Source organism: Giraffa tippelskirchi, chromosome 10, assembly GCF_054371585.1.
Source record: "Giraffa tippelskirchi isolate mGirTip1 chromosome 10, T2T-mGirTip1v1.2.pri, whole genome shotgun sequence".
Lineage (NCBI taxonomy): Eukaryota > Metazoa > Chordata > Mammalia > Artiodactyla > Giraffidae > Giraffa > Giraffa tippelskirchi.
The window spans coordinates 89389366-89411008 of NC_137284.1; the positions used below are offsets into that span (position 1 = coordinate 89389366).

The 21643-nt window shown below is 42.5% G+C and overlaps 2 protein-coding genes across 11 annotated transcripts in view; one reads left to right on the forward strand and one right to left on the reverse strand.

Annotated features, from left to right (window-relative positions):
* MAGI2 (membrane associated guanylate kinase, WW and PDZ domain containing 2) overlaps positions 1-14403 on the forward strand; it is a 1446920-nt gene extending 1432517 nt beyond the window's left edge. For 2 of the 4 annotated variants that reach the window (XM_081535656.1, XM_081535657.1), the window contains one exon: positions 9902-10860. In XM_081535656.1, coding sequence (XP_081391782.1) covers positions 9902-10551 — 650 coding nt within the window. In that variant the 3' untranslated portion in view covers positions 10552-10860. Of the gene's footprint in view, positions 1-7219; positions 7709-9901; positions 10861-12763; positions 12912-13034; positions 13159-14184 lie in introns of those variants that run through there. The other 2 variants (XR_014067178.1, XM_081535658.1) reach the window with 2 other exon arrangements.
* Positions 1-21643, reverse strand: part of PHTF2 (putative homeodomain transcription factor 2) — a 199719-nt gene that overhangs the window by 724 nt on the left and 177352 nt on the right. For 4 of the 7 annotated variants that reach the window (XR_014067193.1, XR_014067194.1, XR_014067197.1 and 1 more), the window contains 6 exons: positions 20874-21009; positions 19181-19296; positions 14383-14539; positions 11955-12157; positions 10574-10774; positions 7009-8948 (listed from right to left, as the gene is read on the reverse strand). The gene's annotated coding sequence lies outside the window, so the exon portion shown is untranslated. Of the gene's footprint in view, positions 1-6163; positions 6218-7008; positions 8949-10573; positions 10775-11954; positions 12158-14382; positions 14540-19176; positions 19297-20873; positions 21010-21643 lie in introns of those variants that run through there. The other 3 variants (XR_014067191.1, XR_014067192.1, XR_014067196.1) reach the window with 3 other exon arrangements.

The window sequence follows — 21643 nt, forward strand, 5'->3', positions numbered from 1 at the left end:
AAGAGGGAGTTTAGGCAAAGTCCTGCTCCTGGAATGTAAATGAAAATAGATATGCCAGAACACACACCCATGGCTTCTGATTTCCCTTACCCTTCACCCTGGGACAAATATCAACTCTTGCAAAAGTGCTGTGATGAGGGTGCCGTGGTCTATAGGTGGGGTGACTCTAAGGAAGGAGGCCAGATGTGGGAACCCCAGCACCAGGAGACTTGGAGACAAAGTGACTTCTCAAGGTCTTGCAACCCACAGGGTCCATCACCTTTGGGTGCACTAGACCTGGCTTTGCTGTCAGATGCTCCGCCTGGATCTGGGGCCTGTGATCCCATGTGGAGGGATCAGGCAGTGCAGGCCTAAGGGTTCCTTTCCTGCCCCATCCTTCTCGCTCCCTCAGCCTTAGGACAGTCCAGCCTTAGGACCCTAGCTGCTCAGGCTCAGGGATGTCCCACCAGCCCTGTTCACCCAGGTGTGAGGAGGAGACTATACTAGGTGTCACTCCTGTTTATATTATTTCATTTTTATTTCTACTGAAATACAGTTGATAAACTTGGGTTTGTTTTCCTTGTCAAGCAGCTTGATTCAGTTATACATAGGGCTATGTGTACTCATTTTTGGCCACTTTTCCCAGATAGCTTATTCCAGATTGTTGAGTAAACATCCTGTGCTGGACAGTAGGTCCTTGTTCAGTATCTACAGATATGCTAATCCCAAAGTGCTAATCTGTCCCTCTCTCGCACCTTTCTTTAGTAACCACAAGTTTCTTATGTCTGTGTATTTTTGTTTTGTTAATTTGTGTATTTCTATCCATTTTGTTTCCACCTCAACCTGGTATCATGCTATCTGTCTTTCTCTGTGTGACTTGTTACCCACAGTATGATCATCTCCAAATCCAGCGGTGTTGTCCCAAGTGGCATTCCTTTATGACTGAGCAATATTCCATTGTATACGTGTACCACATCCTTATGCACGCATCTGCTAATAGACAGTTTGGTGGCTTCCAGGTCTTTGCTATTGGAAGTAGTATTGCAATGACGTTGGGAGGCATGTACTTTTACCTTATTGTTTTCTTCAGTACATTCCCAGGTGTGGGATTGTGGATCATATGATAGCTTTGTTTTTTAGGAACCTTAATGTGCTAAACTTAGTCATTCAGTCATGTCTGACTACTTGAGACACTATGGACTATAGCCCACCAGGCTCCTCTGTCCATGGGTATTGTCCAGGCAATAATACTGGAGTGGGTTGCCATGCCCTCCTCCAAGGGATCTCCAGGGATCTAACCTAGGTCTCTCACATTGCAGGCAGATTCTTTACCATCTGAGCCAGCACAGTGACCTTCATAATGGCTCTTACCAGGTTACATTCCCACCCACAGTGTAGGAGAATTCTTTCTCCATGCCCTCCTCCACATTTATTGCATATAGACATTTTAGTGAGGGCCGTTCTACTTGTGGGAAGTAATTGTAGTTTTGTTTTGCATTTCTGTGATAGTAGGTGGTATTAAACATATTTTCATGTCCTTTTTGACCATCTGTAGAAAACTAAGATCGTGGATGGCATCTGGTCCCATCACATCATGGGAAATAGATGGGGAAACAGTGGAAACAGTGTCAGACTTTATTTTTGGGGGCTCCACAATCACTGCAGATGGTGATTGCAGCCATGAAATTAAAAGACGCTTACTCCTTGGAAGGAAGGTTATGGCCAACCTAGACAGCATATTTAAAAGCAGAAACATTACTTTAAAGTCCATCTAGTCAAGGCTATGGTTTTTCCAGTGGTCATGTATGGATGTGAGAGTTGGACGGTGAAGAAAGCTGAGCGCCGCAGAATTGATGCTTTTGAACTGTGGTGTTGGAGAAAACTCTTGAGAGTCCCTTGGACTGCAAGGAGATCCAATCAATCCTAAACGAGATCAATCCTGGGTGTTCATTGGAAGGACTGATGTTGAAGCTGAAACTCCAATACTTTGGCCACCTCATGCGAAGAGTTGACTCATTGGAAAAGACCCTGATGCTGGGTAGGACTGGGGGCAGGAGGAGAAGGGGACAACAGAGGATGAGATGGTTGGACGGCATCACTGACTCGATGGACATGGGTTTGGGTAGACTCTGGGAGTTGGTGATGGACAGGGAGGCCTGGCGTGCTGCAATTCACGGGGTCACAAAGAGACACGACTGAGTGACTGAACTGAACTGATATCTTCTTTGGAGACTGTCTATTTAGATATCTACACATTTCAATTTTTCTTCACATTGAGCTGCATGATCTGTTTATTTGGGTTCAAACTATGAATGTTATGGCTGACACATATATGAACATTCACATATATATTCTTCTATGTGATTATGCATACTTCTGTGATGGAAGCAGAGCAAACATTCCCTAATTCTCAGTTCTCATTTTCTGTTGAGAAACTGAAGCTGGAAAGGGTTACGTAACCTGCCCGAGTTCACCGCCACTCACCCCTCCCCAAGTGTTTGGTTAAAGTGAAGTAAAAGTGAAAGTCGCTCAGTCGTGTCCGACTCTTTCCAACCCCATGGACTATATGGTCCATGGAATTCTTCAGGCCAGAATACTGGAGTGGGTAGCCGTTCCCTTCTCCAGGGGATCTTCCCAACCCAGGGATAGAACCCAGGTCTCCCACATTGCAGGTGGATTCTTTACCAGCTGAGCCACAAGTGTGGCTAGGGCTCAAAGCCTGGCTGCTCTGGATACTCTTCTCTCCACAAGATGCTGACCGACTTTCTGGATACTCTTCTCTCCACAAGATGCTGACCGACTTTAAGACAAATGGGGCCACTTCCTACTTAGCAGAGCACTGAGGCTCTAGGTCAGCAGCCAGCCCAGGCAGGATTCTGGAAGGTGAAGTCTAGCACCCAGGGGTGCTAGACATCTCCACCTGCTTCTCTTCTGTCAGTTATCTCCTGTCTCTGAAGCCTAAATCCTGGCTACTGCCACTTAGAAAAAAGCCTATTGCACAAATCTTCCTTGACTGTTTCCTCTTCCCACCCCTAATGGGCAGTGGTTTTCAGACTATTCTGTTAGAGCTTCCAGGTTCCTGAGAAATGGCCAGAGGAGCCATTGCAGGTGGGCTTGGGGGTGAATGGGAGAGACTGTGGCTCCACTCAGCCAACCAAAGATGTCCGGCTTTTATCTGTTTTACGTATTGGACTTTTAAGATTTTAATTTAGAAGAATGTGTTGCTTTCTAAAACATGCTTGGAATAAATAAACCGACATGTTTCTCTTCTCTTCTTTCTCTTCTATCTTCTATCTTGTAATATAGGTAGTTTATTAATTAAGACTGGTCCGTGGGCATCCCCACACCCCTAGTTCAATATGGATTATCAAGATGTACCTTGTTTAAAAATAAAAAAAGCTGAATTTCAAAACCTGTTCTCCATGACACCCCTCTGATGGGTTACACTGGGATATGGACTCTCTTTAGCCCTCGGGGCACACTTGGCTGTTACCTGTAGACCTTGACCATCGGCTTCAGTTTACTCCAGTGCAACGTCTCAATAAGCTCTTCTTCCATGTGTTTCCTGATGTGGAAAAAGTTAGGAAGCACTCAAGTACCAGAAGCACTAAAATATAGTAACACTTGGGGCTTGGGCTCTGGAATTTTATGTAGTCAGTCATCTTGATTTTCACTAGCTGAGTGGTCCTGGCAAATTGCTTAACTAAGCCTCAGTTTTCTCATCTGTGAAATGGGGATGACAGCACCATTTCTTAAGAGCTGGTGTGAGGATTAAGAGAGAATATATGTGACATGGCACAGTACCTGCTATGATAGTTAGGACACAGTAAATAGTAGATCCACTGTTAATAGCCCCACCATGCACTGAGATTCGGAGAAGGCAATGGCACCCCAATCCAGTACTCTTGCCTGGAAAATCCCATGGATGGAGGAGCCTGGTAGGCTGCAGACCATGGGGTCGCTAAGAGTCGGACACGACTGAGCGACTTCACTTTCACTTTTCCCTTTCATGCACTGGAGGAGGAAATGGCAACCCACTCCAGTATTCTTGCCTGGAGAATCCCAGGGACGGCGGAGCCTGGTGGGCTGCCGTCTATGGGGTCGCACAGAGTCGGACACGACTGAAGCGACTTAGCAGCAGCACTGAGATTTGCCCTCAACCATGGAAGTAAATTTTGCCATGGCTTTACTACTGCTGCACCTTTGATAATGCTTGCAAAAGAGTATAGATGTGAAACATCAATAAACAAATATAGTCACAGTTTTTAAAGTTATTGATGTTTATAACACCTAGTTTACACTCTCTGATAATAAAGGTAAAACAAATACGTATTTGAAGGCTATTAACAGTGCCTCCAGACTGGAAACACTGCTTCAGAAAGAGCAGAATCAAATACTTTTTTCTGAAATGTTTTTAAATGCACATTTTATTTATATTTTGTTACCAAAAAAAATGATCTTCATGATGGTAGAACAAATCCAAATGAGCCATTAAGGTTTGAACACATCTTAACAAGATTTTTCTTCTGAATACCAAAATGACTTCACATTACTGTTCTTTGATCTAATCATTTATATTTTCTTGTAATATTCTAAACTAGAAGAAAATATATTTCCGTATAACCATATCAGTATTCTCTAACCCAGTCAACTGCAGATTGCAACAAGAAAGGTTTTTTATAAGAAATAACACTTACCAAATCCAGAAATCTCTTTGAGAAATTTTATTCATTTCAGCAAAAGTATTTATGTAAAAGATGTTTCCAATATCTATTTAGAATATTTTTTATATTACTATATATTTATCCTTTTAATATTTTATTGAAGTTTAGTTGATTTACAATGTGGTAATTTCTGTTCTACAGTAAAGTGAGTATATGCACATTCTTTTTTCTATATGCTTTTCTGTTATGGTTTATCATAGGATACTGAATATCTCTGTGCTACACGGTAGGACCTTGTTTATTCATTCTATATATGAAAGCTTACATCTGCTAACCCCAAGCTCCCACCCTCCCCCGCCCCTCTGGCAACCACCAGCCTGTTCTCTATGTCCATATTTCTGTTTTATAGGTAGGTTCATTTGTGTCATATTTTAGATTCCATGTGTAAGTGATATCATATGGTATCTGTTTTTCTCTAACTTACCCCACTTAGTATGATAATCTCTCGTTGCATCTAGGTTATTGCAAATGGCATTATTTTTTGGTGTGTAGTATTCCAATGTATATATGCATCAGATCTTTATCCATTCATCTGTGGATGGACATTCAGGTTGTGGGATTGCTGGATCATATGTTAATTCTATTTTTAGTTTTCTTAGCGGTTTCTGGAAAACCACTATACTGTTTTCCACAGTGGCTATACCAACTTACATTCTCAACAACACTGTAGAAGAGTTTCCTTTTCTCCACATCCTCTCTAGCATTTGTTATTTGCAGAGTTTTTATGATGGCCATTCTGACCACTGTGAGGTGGTACCTCACTGTAGCTTTGATTTGCATTTCTCTAATATAATTAGCGATAAGGAACATCTTTTATAAGCTTCTAAGTTTGATTAGGTCCCATTTGTTTCCTTTTTTATTGCCTTGGGAGACTGACCAAAGAAAACACTGGCACAGTTTATGTCAGAGAATGTTTTGCATATATTCTCTTCTAGGAGTTTTACGATGTTATGTCTTATATTTAAGTCTTTAAAAGCCATTTTGAGTTTATTTTTGTGTATGGTGTGAGAATCCGTTCTAACTTCAACGATTTACATGCAGCTACCCAATTTTTCCACTGTAGATGAGTGTTTTCAATTCAGTTCAGGTTCAAGGTGTGGTAACATGAGGGATATTTTTAAAGCATATAATATTATCCCCAACCTTAAGACATCTAATCTCACTGTTCCGATTCCAGCTAATAATATGCCCAGCATTTCCACAGATCAACATAACACCCCAGCTCTGGTAACTGTTCCTGTGTCGAAGGTTCAAACACAAATAGCATTTCAGAGACTATTTGGATAATAATAGATCTGCCTCTGACAGTGCTTTAGATGGGAGTTCCTATCATGCAGCCCTAGAAGAGATGAGCCCCAATCAAAACAGCTGATGGCAAAGGAGTCTAGTGACAGTATTCCAGCTGAGTATGTAGAACTTCACCCCATTCAGAAAGTCTTTCAACAACCCTGCTATATTACCTTCTGCTATGTAGTCTTGAACAAGGTAAACGTTTTGTGCCTTGGTTTCCCCATCTGTAAATGTGCAAGTTTACAGGTAAGTAAATACATCTTAAGAGTTCAGAATAGTTCCTGGTGCCTAGGAAGCACTTCAATCCGTGTTAGCGGTTGTTAATATTATTCATTCCAACGGTAGTGATAGTACTATTACTTTCCTGGACACCCTAATCCAAAAGGCAGCCATTAGGCTTCGGGCCCCAGCCCTCACTGAGAGGAGAGAAGTGCAGAACTCTTTTTCAGGGTTTGGGGGACCAGTCAGCCCAAGCTGGAAGCCTGGAGGCTATCAGCTAAGGGGTAGAGCAGGAGACAGATCCTCTTTCCCTGCAACAATTCTTGGCTTCCTTCCTTCTTTCCAAGGGTCTCCCTTAACCCTTCAGCACAGAAAAAAATCAACTCTTCCTTGACTTTCTTCTGTACAAATTTTTGCTGTCAATAAGAGCCACCTGGGAAAACCAATAATACAGATATTTACTACAATAAGTAGTTTATTCCTAGCAGATCACCTCTCTGGTTATTGTCACTCTGCTGCTGCTAAGTCGCTTCAGTCGTGTCCGACTCTGTGCGACCTCATAGACGGCAGCCCATCAGGCCCCCCCGTCCCTGGGATTCTCCAGGCAAGAACACTGGAGTGGGTTGCCATTTCCTTCTCCAATGCATGAAAGTGAAAAGTGAAAGTGAAGTCGCTCAGTCATGTCTGATTCTTAGCGACCCCATGGACTGCAGCCTACCAGGCTCCTCTGTCCATGGGATTTTCCAGGCAAGAGTACTGGAGTGGGGTGCCATCGCCAAATAAAAGAGTGGTTGAAGCACGGTAGGTAAGGTTTTTTTTTTTTAAAGCTTGGACATACGAAGTGAAAGAGAGCATTTTTTTTTTCAATATTGCCAGGTTCCTATAAGATAATTTAAGAGGTCATACATCTTTTAACCCAGAGATAATGGTGTGTGTTTGTGCGTGTGTAATGTGTGTACACCATATACTAGTAATATGTAATGTGTATTCACTGGTTTGTTTTCTAGGAGAGATCCAAACTGGCTAGAGCTGATGACAGCAAGGGGAATAAAGTTGATCCTAACTTAGGAAAGGGGTTTGCTTCTCGCTCAAGGGCGCGTAAGATACTTCGGTTCTGTCTTACCTGTGGGCTAATCTGAACATTCACTGGCATGTTGATTCATGATTCCATAGGGATGACGTTCCTTTAAGCAAAGGCATTATTATCATTATAACTGAGAAGATTACAGAGGAAAGAACATCTGTTATATCAGATGGACTTGGATTGGGAACCACTCTACCCTCTGGATCCAAGGAGCCACCAGGGAAAGCTGAGGACTCTTCCCCATGGACTTCCTGTCACTGGTGTCCTTCTTCTGCTTTCTGAAGACTTCCTTCTTTCCTCTCACACTTCAAACAGACATCATCGTCATTTCACCACCATCCTCCCCTTGGAAAGTCTTCCATTTCTATTTGTGCAGTAGATTTATTTTTTCTTCAAATATACAGTGAACAGGTATTATTGTGTCAAGCACTATGCTAGATGTTAAGTCCACTGTAATACACAAGACCAGTGTGGTCACTGCCCTCATGAAACTTACAATCTACTAATTGAGACTTATGTTAATCAAAGGGGCAGCCAAGTATTAATTCCAAACTATAAGCACTATGAGGAAATAAAAAGACAAGAAGCTCTCATGGAGACCAGAGTACCTACTGTGGGTTGGGGTTCTCTTGGATAATATTTAGGAGTCCTAAAGAATGAAAAAGAACCCACCATGTGAATCACTGTGGGGTGCAGAGGAGTCAGCAATGATGTATGGTCCCAAAATACAGAATGAGCTTGTGCGTTTGAGTAACTGCACAAAGACCAGTGTGGATGAGGCACAGGGGATGAATGGAGGTGAAGCTGGGGAGGCTGGCAGGGGCCAGACGAGACAAGCTTTTGTGGGCTTTGTTAATGATCTTAGTCTAAGAGCAGTGAGAATCCACCAAAAGTTTTAAGCAAAGGAATGGCATGATCAAATTGATGTCTCAGAGACATTGCTGTGGCTGCTGCATGGAGACCAGAGGTAGGGAAGAGCAGAAGTAAAGAGAAGACTGGGTTATGGGAGGAGCCCGCGTGAGAAACACATGCGGCTCTGATAGGAGCTGCACTGAATCTGTGGACTGCCTGAGGGAGCACAGTCCATTTGGATAATGTGAGTCTTTCAATCGAGGGTGATGGTGGCCTCAAAGAATGAGTTTGGAAGTTTCCCTTCCTCTGAAATAGTTTCAGGATAGATGTTAATTAACTCTTCTCTAAATGTTTGGTAGAATTCGCCTATGAAACCATCTGGTCCTGGACTTTTGTTTGTTGGGAGTTTTTAAATCACAGATTCAATTTTAGTACTTGTCATTGGGCTATTCTTATTTTTTTACTTCTTCCTGGTTCAGTCGTGGGAGACTGTACCTTTCTAAGAATATGCCTGTTTCTTCTAGGTTGTGGGAGGACTTTTGCAATGTAATTATTCTCCAGTTTGTGGGTCTCCCACCCGGGTGGTAAAGGATTTGATTATATCGTGAGTGTGCCCCTCCTACCGCTATCTCGTGGTTTCTTCTTGTGTCTTTCTTTGGATGCAGAATATCCTTTTCTGGTAGATTCCTGTCTTTTATCAATGGCTGTTCAGCAGTTAGTTGTGACCAGCATGCTCATGAAAGGAGGGGAGTTCAAGGTCCTTTTACTCTGCCATCTTGTCTCCAACCAACCTCAGGTTCCTGCAAAATAAAATAATTTGTGTTTTAACAATAAAGTTTGAACATCTAGTAGACAACTTTATATTACCTGTTTGAATCTTGGAACTCAGGTTGACAATATAACAACTCCAAAGGAAAGTTGGAGATAATTTACACACACACACACACACACACACACACAAGCTCCTAAAGGGTGTCCATCCAGGAAGTCAAAGTTTCTGCAAAACTTTCTAACACTTTAAAGCAGAGCCTCATAGAAGGGTCCCTCCTTCCACACCAGCCTGGTCACACTACCCACCCCTGTCCCCAGAAAAATGAACATTTTTAGGTGTCTTTATCCAAATTCTGTCTGGTGGTCGCTAAGAATTATGTCTTGAGTGACACTGAACTGCTGAGAAAGTCACTCGCCCAACTTCTTCCAGAGAATGCAGGCCAGTATTTCTCAAAAGCTGGTTCTCCAATCATTTCCTGAATTACCTGGATGCCTCTTAAAAATGCAGAGGCCTTCCGTGGCCCTATCCTACTGGAAGCTCTGGGTCTGACCATTGAAGCATCTGTATTTTTCACGGCTGCCCTAGGTGATTTACGTTCTGCCGAGTCAGATATCCAAACAGGACTGACTGTCAGACCTGATGACACCCCAGAAAGTTAGAAGGGGCCAGAGCAAAGGGATGGATTAGGCCTGGGCGTTGTAACAACTTTCCTGAACCACCAAGGAGGGAAGGGGCGAGGTAGAGGATGGGAACAGGGAACCCCAGGGGGGAGGTCTTGGGGACACAAGACCTTCCCAGGGGGGAGGTCTTGCGGGAGGTCTTGCCACACTCTTGGCAGTGTGGGTGGGGGTGGCAGTGGCTTGGGGCGTTGAGAGCAGGGGGTCCCCGGCCACCTGCTCTCATTCCCAACGTGGAGGGAAGTGGCGGGACGTGGAAAGCGTGTGCGGTTGGGCCCTAATGCGTGCGCTTCCTGCCCCACAGACGAACCCGGCTCCTGGAGTTCTCCCGCTGCCGCCTCCCCAGGTCTGCCGGAAGTAGGCGTCTCCCTAGAGGACGTCCTCTCTCCATTCTCGCCATCACATCCAGCCCCACCCTCCGACCCTTCCCACCAGATAAGCCCAGACCCAACTTGGGATATCAAAAGGGAACACGATGTTAGGAAACCAAAGGAGCTTTCAGCCGGCAGCCAGAAGAAGCAGCGCCTTGGGGAGCAGAGCGAGCGCTCGGCCAGCCCGCAGAGGGCCGTGCAACCCGGGCTCGAGGAGGTGCCTGGCGGCCTGGGGCAGCCTGAGGCCGGCAGGCCCTCCTCAGAGACCAGGGCACCTGGGCCCGCAGTGGCCGAAGCGGCGCGGGCCAGCAACAAGGAGGGGCTGCAGGCCACAGCGGGCTCCGAGCTCGGCCGGCACGGAGGCCCCGGCGCGGCACCTGCCTTTGTGAGCCCGGGCCGCGGCGGGGGCGCTCGGGAGGTCGAGGGCCGGGCGGGGGCGCGGGCGGGGTCCAGGCAGGGCGGGCGGCCCCCCGGGGGCGCCCCTGCGCGCAAAGCTGCCGTGGCACCCGGGCCGTGGAAGGTGCCAGGCTCCGACAAGCTGCCGGGCGTCCTCAAACCCGGCGCCTCAGCCCCGGGGAGATGAGCCCGCTGCCACGCCTCAATACCTGCAGGCCGTTCTTCTTAGGTTCTGTCTCTCGGCGTTTTAATTTATTTCCACTGTCACATGCATAAATCCACAAGGCACTAAGGCTTGCGAGCACCGACGTGAAGCCTCACGTGTCCAACAAGCATGGTCCGGACGGTGTCCACAGTGCAGACCTAAACTGATCCAAAAGCCCCCTGTTACACAGTGGGGGCTTTGGCAGCTACGGAAGAACCAAAATAACGTGAAGAACATCACAGAGAGTGCAGTGTAGCTTTAGTAAAAAGAAAAAAACAAAAGAAAAAAAAATTTCCCCCACTGCATGAAGGATTTGGATGTCATCCAGACTTTGTTTCAAGAAACTGGACAAGTTAAGAGCAATCACAAACTGGAATCTCGCCTTAAAAATCAAACTGCACGGAGCAAGCTGAAACTGAGACAAGATTATATCTTTTAATTGATCTGAAGAGTTGTAAATAAATTGTTCTTGACATATCTAGACAGGGGTTAAAAGGTTTCTTTGAAACATTCAGAACTGTTCACCCATGACCTGTTTCCACGGCTTGCTCGTGGCACCCATCACCAGTCTTAGAAGCAGTGTTCCCTGCACACTTGCAGGGTGAGTTAGAAACCTAGTGAATTCACTGGTGTGATGCCATTTGTACTGCCATTTCTGTAATCACGTTTCTGTACATTTTCAGTGGTAGAAAAAAAGGTTTTAAAAATTGTATTCTAGGGAACAGTTTGCCATAAGTCAGAATTTTGCAGTTTAGCTCGTAGATCTTAATCAGTTTTCATCTACAATACGAATTTTATAATTGAAGGACCACAATTTGTTAAATTGAGATTGGCATTGCTGCAGTTCCTTTATGAGAAGGCTTTCCTCTCGTCTCAGGCTCAGAGATAGGAGTTTCTTTGACAGCAGTGTTATATTTCACTCAGTTTGTTGTCTTTTTAAGAACCCTCTATTACATTTTCACCTTGACAGAGCAAAGTGTTCCTCCTATATTTCTCGGATTACAATGAATCTCTAATATGAAAAAAATCATTATTATAGCCCATTTATTTTCATTAAAGAACACGGATCTTTCTAGCATTCCTTTCTGCTTATCTTTCTTATTATTTCTTTTATTTGTATTTGGTTTGCTTATCTAGATGTTTATTTTCCTTGTCCATGGTTGATAACCTAGTAAAATTCCAAGGCTTGCCTTTCTTCTCTGCCATTTTAATTTTTAATCTTTTTAAAGTTTTACGTTCAGTTAATTATCCATGCATTCTTATTTGTAGCTACACATACTAAAAGGCAAATGTTTCAGAGGGCAGTTTCTCTTTAATGTTACCTGAAATAATGAGGCTTCCCATACTTTGCCCCTCACAGGAGTTCAAATGCAAATAAGCCTTACCTCCCCTACTTGAAGTCAGAAAGTCAAACAGGGAGATCAGGTCCATCACAAGAGGGCACATGGAAACAGCTTCCTCTTTCCCTCTCTTTGTAAGGGCAGTATCCTGAGCATCAGCTGTTTAATTCCCATCAGGCAGAGGTATAGTTTAGTTGCTTGACAAGAGGACAATGTAGTTGAAATCCTCAAGTGAAGAGTCTTGCAGCCTGTAAAAGCAATTTCCAAAAAATGAAACTTAGTCATCATAAACTAAAGCACAAACACATGTAGCAGTTTACAGTACTTTTGGTTTAATCTCAATTAGTCTTTCTCCCCTGGACTAGAAATCCAGTCTATTTTGCCATTAAGTTATTGAATCTGGTTTTGGACAATGCTTCTGTAGTGTAGCTGCACGTCCGGGTACTGTATCCGCTGACCTTTATTTTCCATGTGTTACAAAAGGATAAAAAAAAAATTGAGATTACGCTTGCATAAACTCTAATTTGCACAGTTCACAGCTACTACTTGTGCAGTATATTGCTTTATGCGGCTGTAATCCATAACCTGTGAAGACAGCACATCATCTAAACCCCATTCCAAATAATATTTCTGTGTAGTGTTAGCTGTGAATTTACCCTGTACAGCTGTATCTCTATAAATATAATTACATGTATTAATAGTCACAGAAAGACTGTAAGTGAGCAACTATTTTTATGAAACGCACCACTATGGATAAATTAACTTTTACAGAAATCTTGTTTACTGTATGATATTCTAAAACACTGTCAAATAAAATATATATCCAAAAATATTTTCTTTTTCCAACTATATAGGCTGTGTGTTGTCAACTGAAAACAAAACAAAACAAAACAAAACTCACAGCATGAGAGTTGTGAGTTGAGTCTTATTTGGGGCAAAATGAGGACTATAGCCCAGAAGACAGCATTTTTCAGAGAAATTGCCTCAGAGAGGTGGGGAGAGGTCAGTATTATGTATGATTTTAGCAAAGGGGTGGGATGTGCAGTCAAGCACACATTCTGGTGAAGGCTTGCTGCCAGTCATGAGGAGCAGATGTCACCTTTAATGATTTTAGTGCTTTTCTAGGTATGAGGAGATGCAAGCACTGAGCTCAAAAAATCTCCAGAGAACATCTGACTATCCAAAGGCCTGTTCTGCCAGACCACAGAGTGTCCCATTCCTGATCTCTACCCTGACCTCCAGTCAGAAGGTGAGGAAGGTCAGTGACTACAGTGGCGAGTGACCTCATCTGTGTAGAGGCAGATGGCAAGTGCACATTTAGTTGGCAGGGTTCCCTCATGGTCATAAATGTGTGGACTTGGAGGCATTTTGTGACTATTTTGGCCCACGGTGCTAGGGGTCCCCAGGTCAGGTGAGGATTTCATTGTTAGGCCACTCAGTGTGCTATTACTGGACTAGGCCTTATTAACAGTAGTCAAGTCTCTGGACTATACCAGTCTTACTAGTCTGTTATGGTGCAGGAAAAAAAAATTCCCTCTTATTGCTTCTTCCCATATCTAAAGTTATACTATTAAAATCGTTTATGTCATATGTTTATATATATATATTATATATATATATTTATAGGAGAAATATATATCTGGTCAAGTGCTTCCAATCATCATTTTATCAGAGGTTCAGTCACACATTTGATAATGCAAGAAACAATTTTGTAAAACAGGCAATATACAAATAATATAGCTACCAGTATTGGTAAGGAGCAGCCCAGTATATCCCCAGGTTGTCTTAGTCGGTTTACCAATCCTGGCATTGTCCGTAAGGCACCCAGCCCAACTTCCTAGTGTTACTAGGCTGGCTATCCTTGTGTGTGCGTGCCCAGTTCTATCTGTCTTTTTTAAAAAGTGACCCCATGGACTGTAGCCTGCCAGCATTATCCCGTCAAGAATACTGCAGTGGGTTGCCATTTCCTCCTCCAGGTGGACTGTTTACTTTAGCCACCTGGGAAGCCCTGGCTATCCATAGTACGGTTTAATTGTACCCAACATAAGGGAGTCTTTAAACTTAAATGGACATAGCCTCGTGTTAACCACATAAATTAGTCTCAAAATTGTGAGAAGCTATATTCTTTGGTTAAATTTTTTTTGTCTCTTGCTCTGACTGAACTTGAAAATATCTATGGCCAGAGTCAGAGCAGGTATTATTAATTGGCCAGGTGAAGGGACATCACCTAATAATAGTGTCTGGGACAGAACTATAATTTCTTTCTTTCTTTTAGAATAAATTTCCTAAGAGCCAACCAAAAGGAGAGGAGAAATCCAAGGTAACACAGAAATACTAGACACAGGTAATTGGTCACAAACCCAACAACTGGACTGAATTTTAAAACCAGCACAGGATCATGCCCATGATAGAAAAACATCTGATTCAAGTACAAAGGTCCAAGAAGTCAAGAAAACACAATAAATGATCTTACAGGTCAGGTCCAGCATCTTCAGTCAGCTGTCTACTTCTGATGTTGTCTTTTTCTCATCCTGGTCTGAGTGTAGTTTCTCCTCTGTTTGAGCATCGTTTTAAGGTGAATTTGAGATTAGCAGTCCTCTCTGTAGACCAGTCCAGTATAGGAGCCCTCTCTAAGTGGAAATATTAATCCAAGAGTCAATTTCTTTCAATTTTGCAGTGCATGAGCTAGTGCAGAGTACCTGATAAGGATCTTTCCACCTAAGTGGGAGGTGGTCCTTTAAAAGCTATCATTTCCAGTACACACAATACTGCTTGCAGGCTGTGGGATACCTGATCTTCCGCTAAAGATAGACTGTTAAGATAAGCTTCAGAAACAAACTTAGGGTGTCCTATTAATTATTCAATTAAACAATATAACAGCAAGGAACCATCTGAGAAGTGAGTCTTAGTAAATGAAGACCTCAACACAACTAGAATTTAGTATTCACTGAAAGAATCTTTTTTCTAAAATTACTCTCATTTCTACTAAATTCAGCCAAATTAAGACTAATTTGTTTCCAAAGTAAGTCTGATCTCAATAAACTTGGCCTGATGATTTATATAAATATAGTTGATTGCACAGGCTTTTTTTTAAAATAGCTTTGAGGGAACTTCTCTTATAAGGAGTCTCCAGCTGAACCTGTAAAATTAGGCCTCTCAGAAATAAGAAAGTCATACCCATGGGCTTGTCACAGACATGGTCTCACAGACTTGGGTGGATTCCTTTTCCTTGAGACTCCTGTATCTGTTAGGAGGTGTCCTTCCTAATATATCAGACAAAGCTACTAGGAACCTAAGCAATCTCTGGAGGGATCAGATAGGTGAGATAAATGTTTCAATTCAGTTTATGAAAGCATAATTTACCAAACACAAGTCATAATTAGCTTGAGGAGGAGGGTTTTCTTGTATCTGGAAAACACAGATTAAAACCCGTTACTTGGGACTTCCCTGGTGGCCCAGTGGCTAAGACTCCGAGCTCCCAATGCAGGGGGCCTGGGTTCAATCCCTGGGCGGGGAACTAGATCCCACATGCTGCTACTAAAGATCCTGCATGCCACAATGAAGACCTGGTGCAGCCAAATAAATAAAATTAAAAAAAAAAAAAAAAAAAAGATTAAAAAAAAAAAAAAAAAACCCATTACTTTTCAGATAGAAACCATAAAAATTACAGCCAGTCATCAGTTCATTCACTCCTATTGTTAACAGTTCTATGAAGCCATCAGGTTTCCCTTCAGAATTCCTTAATTTCTTACCCAGTTCAGCATTATTGTCTGAAAGTCAGAAACCTGTACTTCCCATAAATCTTTCTGAAGAGGAAGCATTTTTGTAAAAGCATCAGAATAAAACCATAAATGTCAACAGTGACAAAAGACATATGGCACTTTTAAAATCTGACTACAATGCAATTGACAGATTTGGCTATTGCTATAACATATAACACTTTAATAACTAGAATTATGACTAATAATTTTACCAGGAGTATCAGATTTTAAGAATTCCATGCAACTTCTGGAATATCTATGTTAATAACATTTCCCCTTATAACATAACCTAAGAAGATTTATTACTCACTTGACATTACTTCCCATGAAATTTAACATACCAAATGAACCTAATTAGTTTAGTATCTCTCTCTGAAGTTTTCCATAGGCCCTTTGAAGCATCACAAAATTAGCTAGGGGTCAAAAGAACTTCATTAGAATTTGATTTGGGAAGTTTGTTTAAAAAGATTATCAAAAAGTTTTAAAACCCTTGGTCAGACAGGATCATAGGTCACTGCAGAATAACATTCCTTTAACAAAAGTGACTGAAACTCCAATATTTTGGCCACATGATGCAAAGAGCCGACTCATTGGAAAAGACCCTGATGCTTAGAAAGATTGAGGGCAGGAGGACAAGGCGATGACAGAAGAAGATGAGATAGCTGGATAGCATCACTGACTCAATGGACTGGACATGAGTCTGAGCAAACTCCAGGAGATACTGAAGGACAGGGACACCTGGCGTGCTGCAGGCCATGGGATTGCAAAGAGTAGGGCACAACTTAGCGACTGAACAACAGCAACAACAAAAAAGACAGTAAAAGATTTCAAAGGCAAATACAAAACAGATCACTTAAAAGGTAAAGAAACTTAAAGATATGTTATCAAAGGCAGCTAACATTTTTCTCCTTGGCATTAGGATTACAAATTTTTCAGTAGGAAACAATATACTTTATGTTGAACACTTAGGTGTTTTCAAAATTTTATCAGTTTAAAACAAGGCTAAATACTCATTTTCATAAATATCTGCCTTTTTCCAAATTTTATATTGTTTAAGTTAGAGATGCAATAAACAATGATATTATACCCAGAGATGTGGAAAATTGTATGGCTTCTTAAAGTACATATGAAATACTTTCTTAAAGAATTATTCTAAATTATAAGGTGAGAGTATCAATTTGCCTTCACCTGGGTTCGATCCCTGGGTTGGGAAGATCCCCTGGAGAAGGAAATGGCAACCCACTCCAGTACTCTTGCCTAGAAAATCCCATGGACAGAGAAGCCTGGTAGGCTACAGTCCATGGGGTCGCAAAGAGTCAGACACGACTGAGCGACTTCACTTTCACTGTTCGACTGGATGCTGTACTGTTTTTAATTAATTAAATATATGAAAAATAAAAAAAAAAAAGAAAAATGTCTCTTAGAGATAAAAACCAAATTTAAGTCTTGTACCAGCTTACTTTTAAAATTCATTTACTCCACTAAATTTATTTTAAACTTAGCCAGTTCTAACCATGCACAAAACTCTTTTGTTGGCAGTGTTAATTTGAAGGAAATAATTATCAGAAGTTGAGTTGATTTTTAAAAACTGCAGTTGTCTTAGATTTTTCAAAATATAAGTTTAATGCCCCAAATAGGACTTCTTTGAAAGGTGACTCTAAATGCAGTGAAACTGCAAGGGAAAATAACTGTAGACTTTTTTCACCCTAGTGAAGAGTTTTCTTATAGACACTCTAGTTGGTATTTGCCTGTCAACTGACTACATCATTCATGAATTGGCACTATGTTTCTGTTGCTTGCTATGCTGATTGATACTGAGACTTTTTTTTTTTCAAAAAGGTAGGTATCAATCACCAGTAAATTCCATCACATTTTTTTCTTTTAATTCAGAATTTTTTTCATGCAAAATCCAAGCTTATGCAGAAGCCAAGATTTACTGAAAAGCAGTGTAAAGGTATGAAATGAATGGCTAGATAAACTGTTTGCAACATAAAACAATACTGCACTTCAGAGGAGAGTTCTAGGAAGTAATAGGAATAGGATGATGACAACCGAGCCATCAAGATTACAATCCAAAGAAATAGTTCTCAACCCAAGTCGAGACTTTCCACTGATGTCAACAGGAGGCCTAAAATTCTCAACTGACCGTTTTTACCCCAGTAGGCTTTTTTTTTTTTTAAGATTTAAACCTACTGTGTATCACTCAGAAAAGGAAGCTAATACAAAGTGAGAAATCAAACACACAAATTGAGATAATTACCATAAATGTATGTCGTTCTTTATGGACTAACCAGAGAAAGGCCAAGTGCAAGTTGAAAAAAGCAAGATCTATAAAACAATGTCTTTAGTTTAAAAAAATGAGGTGTAAATATTAATCATGCACAGCCAATTACATCTTAAAAGGAAAAATGTCACTAGGACATCAAAAAGATCACAGATCAGAGACCAAAGGTATCAGGGCAGGGGTAGAGCAGCACCAGGGCTGAGCAAGTGAGGAGCCTCAAAGGACAAGGCCTTACCATGAATCAAGCTTCCAAGATCAGGCAGAAAATAAACGTGAAGATAGCCAAGGTGGGGACTGGGTGACCAATAAGCACATCCCTCCCCTAAAGCTGTCATCTGTCACTGTGGAACTATCTTTCAGTTTCTCATGAGAAGGGTGGGGGGAAAAAAGAAGAAAACTAAAAAAGAAATCAGATTTTTATATGAAATTTATGGTTTTTAAAGTTTGACAAGTTTAATTCACACTTTTAAGAAACAATGAACAAGAAGATAAGACACTACCACAACTAACCATCTGCAGACCGAGTCTGGCCCTCAGCCTACCAATCTGCAGCCTCTGTCTTGCAACAACAGCAAGGCTTTCAGCAGAGAACCCCTTGCTTTCATCAGGATCTGATTCCCCTTCCAAGCAGTGGATCGTACACACCCCAGACATGGTGACGTGTATGGCTCCTGGGGGCTACACGTGCCTGGAATAGCTTCAAGTGTGTACTCCAAGTGCAAGGCACTCTGCCAGACACCTGACCATTGTTCCTACGGTACAGGTGGGTTTGCTGTGAAGCTGGAGGAACTGAAGCGTGCGTTGAGCCCTCAAGCTCATGTGAAATTTTACATTTTCTTTCTTATTGAGTCTCTCCCAAACTGTGTAAGCTTGGGGCTCCCCTAGAATGAATCTGACCCTGTCCAACTGATATTATTTTTCAGGCCAAACTCACTGCAAAATCAGGTGACCTAACTGCTGAAGAATTTGGACTAAAGAGATTTCTTTTTCAGATAACCACAGCGCCAGACGGGATGCCTACAAAATCTCCAGAGTGCTTTCCAAGTCTTAACATAGTAAGGGCACTATGTCTAATGATAGTGCATGATTCCACATCATGTCAAGTTTATTTAGGGCACCAATTAAATGTGTAGAGATGATGGTTATGCTTACTGGTGGTAATAGCGGCTGTAATGTGTAAACATTGGGGAATCAACGATGGAGCAACAATCTCAAATTACACTGACCTCTTGTTGGGCCACACTGGTGGCATATCACGCCGGCAACCCAGCGATCCAGGAAAGCTGAAGTCTGTCCACCACCCTGGGGGAGGGTTGCTGGCAACCGCAGATGAGGGCCGCATCTGTTTTAAAAGATTCCGAGAGTTTCATTGGATCTTTTCTTCTGATATAACGGTGTCTTGAAGAATGAGTTCACCTGGAAATCTTGTGAAGCAACAAAGTGACCTTTCTTCATTAAGTGGAAGGTAAATTTTCTAAAACCCTCACAAGGTGTATCCATGTGAAAGAAGATGCGATCTCCACTGTGCCTTCCTCCTGGGTCAAATGCCTTCACACCAAAAACACACCTTGGGGGGTACACAGAGACTTTCCAGGGTGCACACAGGCAGAGACCTGGCTTACCTGGAATCCACTTCCAGAACTTCATCTTCCATTTTTATGCATTTCAAGGCCCATGGCATGCCCAACTGCCCATTCCCACCTGCCCTACACAAGGACCCTTCACATTATGGAAGAAAGACGGACTTATCACGTAACCTAAATTTGACTCTGTTCATCCCCCTGAAGTGTAAAACCTCTAGGGCATTAAAGTGACAACTGGAGAAAGCAGCCTTTGGGAGTCAGGAGAGCAAAGTAGAGAGCATCACTTACATGGGCAATGCCTTCCTTCAATTGAAGAGCCCCGTAGGGTTCCTATCTAAGAGTTAGCACCCATGTTTATCTAAATTTTAAAATAAAGTCAGACTTTTTTTCTGATTGAATGTGTGGTTTGGCTGTTTGTCTGACTTGACCAAAAGGACTAGCTTTGCCAGTTAGATTATAAAGCAGGTATTTTCCATAAGTTAAATGAGTCAAATCTACAACTACAAGGTTTAAATAAGATACATTTAAAGCATATATAAAAAAATATATCCTTTCAATATTTAAATTTGTGAAAAAAACATAGATGTCAACTTAAAAATGAAATCAGATCTAGAATTTTTATAAATTATTTTACGGGCTACATGAAACAAAAGGAGCATGAAGTTAAACCTACTTAACATAATTTAACAAACATTTTTGAATAGTGTTGAGTACCTACTATCTATAAAGCATTACAGATGCACAGAACACAGCCCTTGTTCTCAAGTTGCCTATAATCTCTGGTTAGAAGATCAAGACAGTTAACACAGTGGGAATGTCTGTTTCTACAGAATGCAGAAATGGTTGGAGGCAGTTAGAAGTGACCCTGGACAAGGGGTGTATTAGTGGGCTTTGGAGGATGGGTAGGATTTCAAAAGGTAAGGGAGGGATAAGGGATAGAACAGCATGAGGGAAGTCAGAGTTAAGAAACTTGAAGGTACGTTAGAGAAACAATGAATTGTTTATTTTGACCGAGACTGACAGACACAGAGAGAGAGGCAGAAGAATAAACAGAAGTAGGGGCAAGCAGATCACAAATGCTATTATGAGCAGTCGAGCGTCATTAGAGCTTTCTGAGCAAAGATGAAGTCAGCACTCAGTTCTGGGAGGAGGCCCTGGCAGCCCTGTCCAGGTGCAGAGGAGACAGGAGATGTGCTGGCAGGCACTGACATCCTCCAGGAGAGAAATAAGGAGACCTGAGCACCTGTTAAGGGAGCCAAGAAATAGCCAGGGACTCTGACTCAAGCACAGAGTACGTATACAATGAACATACACATTTTTAAGCTGTTGCTCTTACCAGCTGAGAGATATGTAATGGTTTGCAGTGGTGCTCCGGAATTCTCATTCAGCAGATGTTTATCAGTGTCAGTCATGTGGCAGGTGCTGTGCAGAGGGCCGAGACTATAACTTTAAACCAGACAGGCACTACCCACCTGTAAGAGAAGTGCAGGCTTTAAATATCAGGAAGCTAATTCCACAACTAGTTATGTTACTTGCAGTTGTAATAAGAGCTACAAAGGAGAAGTGAAGGAGCCAGAGTGGGCAAGCAGGAGGCCCCATGAGGCCAGGAGGGGTATACCCAGGGCTTCTCCTAAGAAAACAGCCAGGGACTGGTTCAGTGTGTGCAGATGTCACGACAGGAACAGCGTGGGGGGTCCAGGCCTCGGGGAAGAAGGTGACAACTTCTCCCAGTTTGACAAGGATGGTCCTGGTTTCAAAACTGTTGAGTGGGCATCCCAGCAACACCCTCCCCACCTCGAGTCCTGGGCAAACGGGAGCGGTTCAGCCACCTGAGAAGAGAAGGGCATGGGGGCCAAGCTACAAATCTGAGACCTGATGGCAGCCCGTCACCTGGGGGCAGAGGATATCAAAATCTGGCCTGCAGAAGGCTGGGGGGCCATGGGGTGAAGATTTCACAGGCCTAACAGGCCCTGGCCAGGATGTGGGCCTCCACACCAGGCAGCAAGAGGCACTGATGGGTTTCACTGGAAGGACGACCTGACACGATGTGGATCCCCCTACAGAACCCGGAGCTGGGGTAGAGACCACCTTTATGCTTCCTGCCTC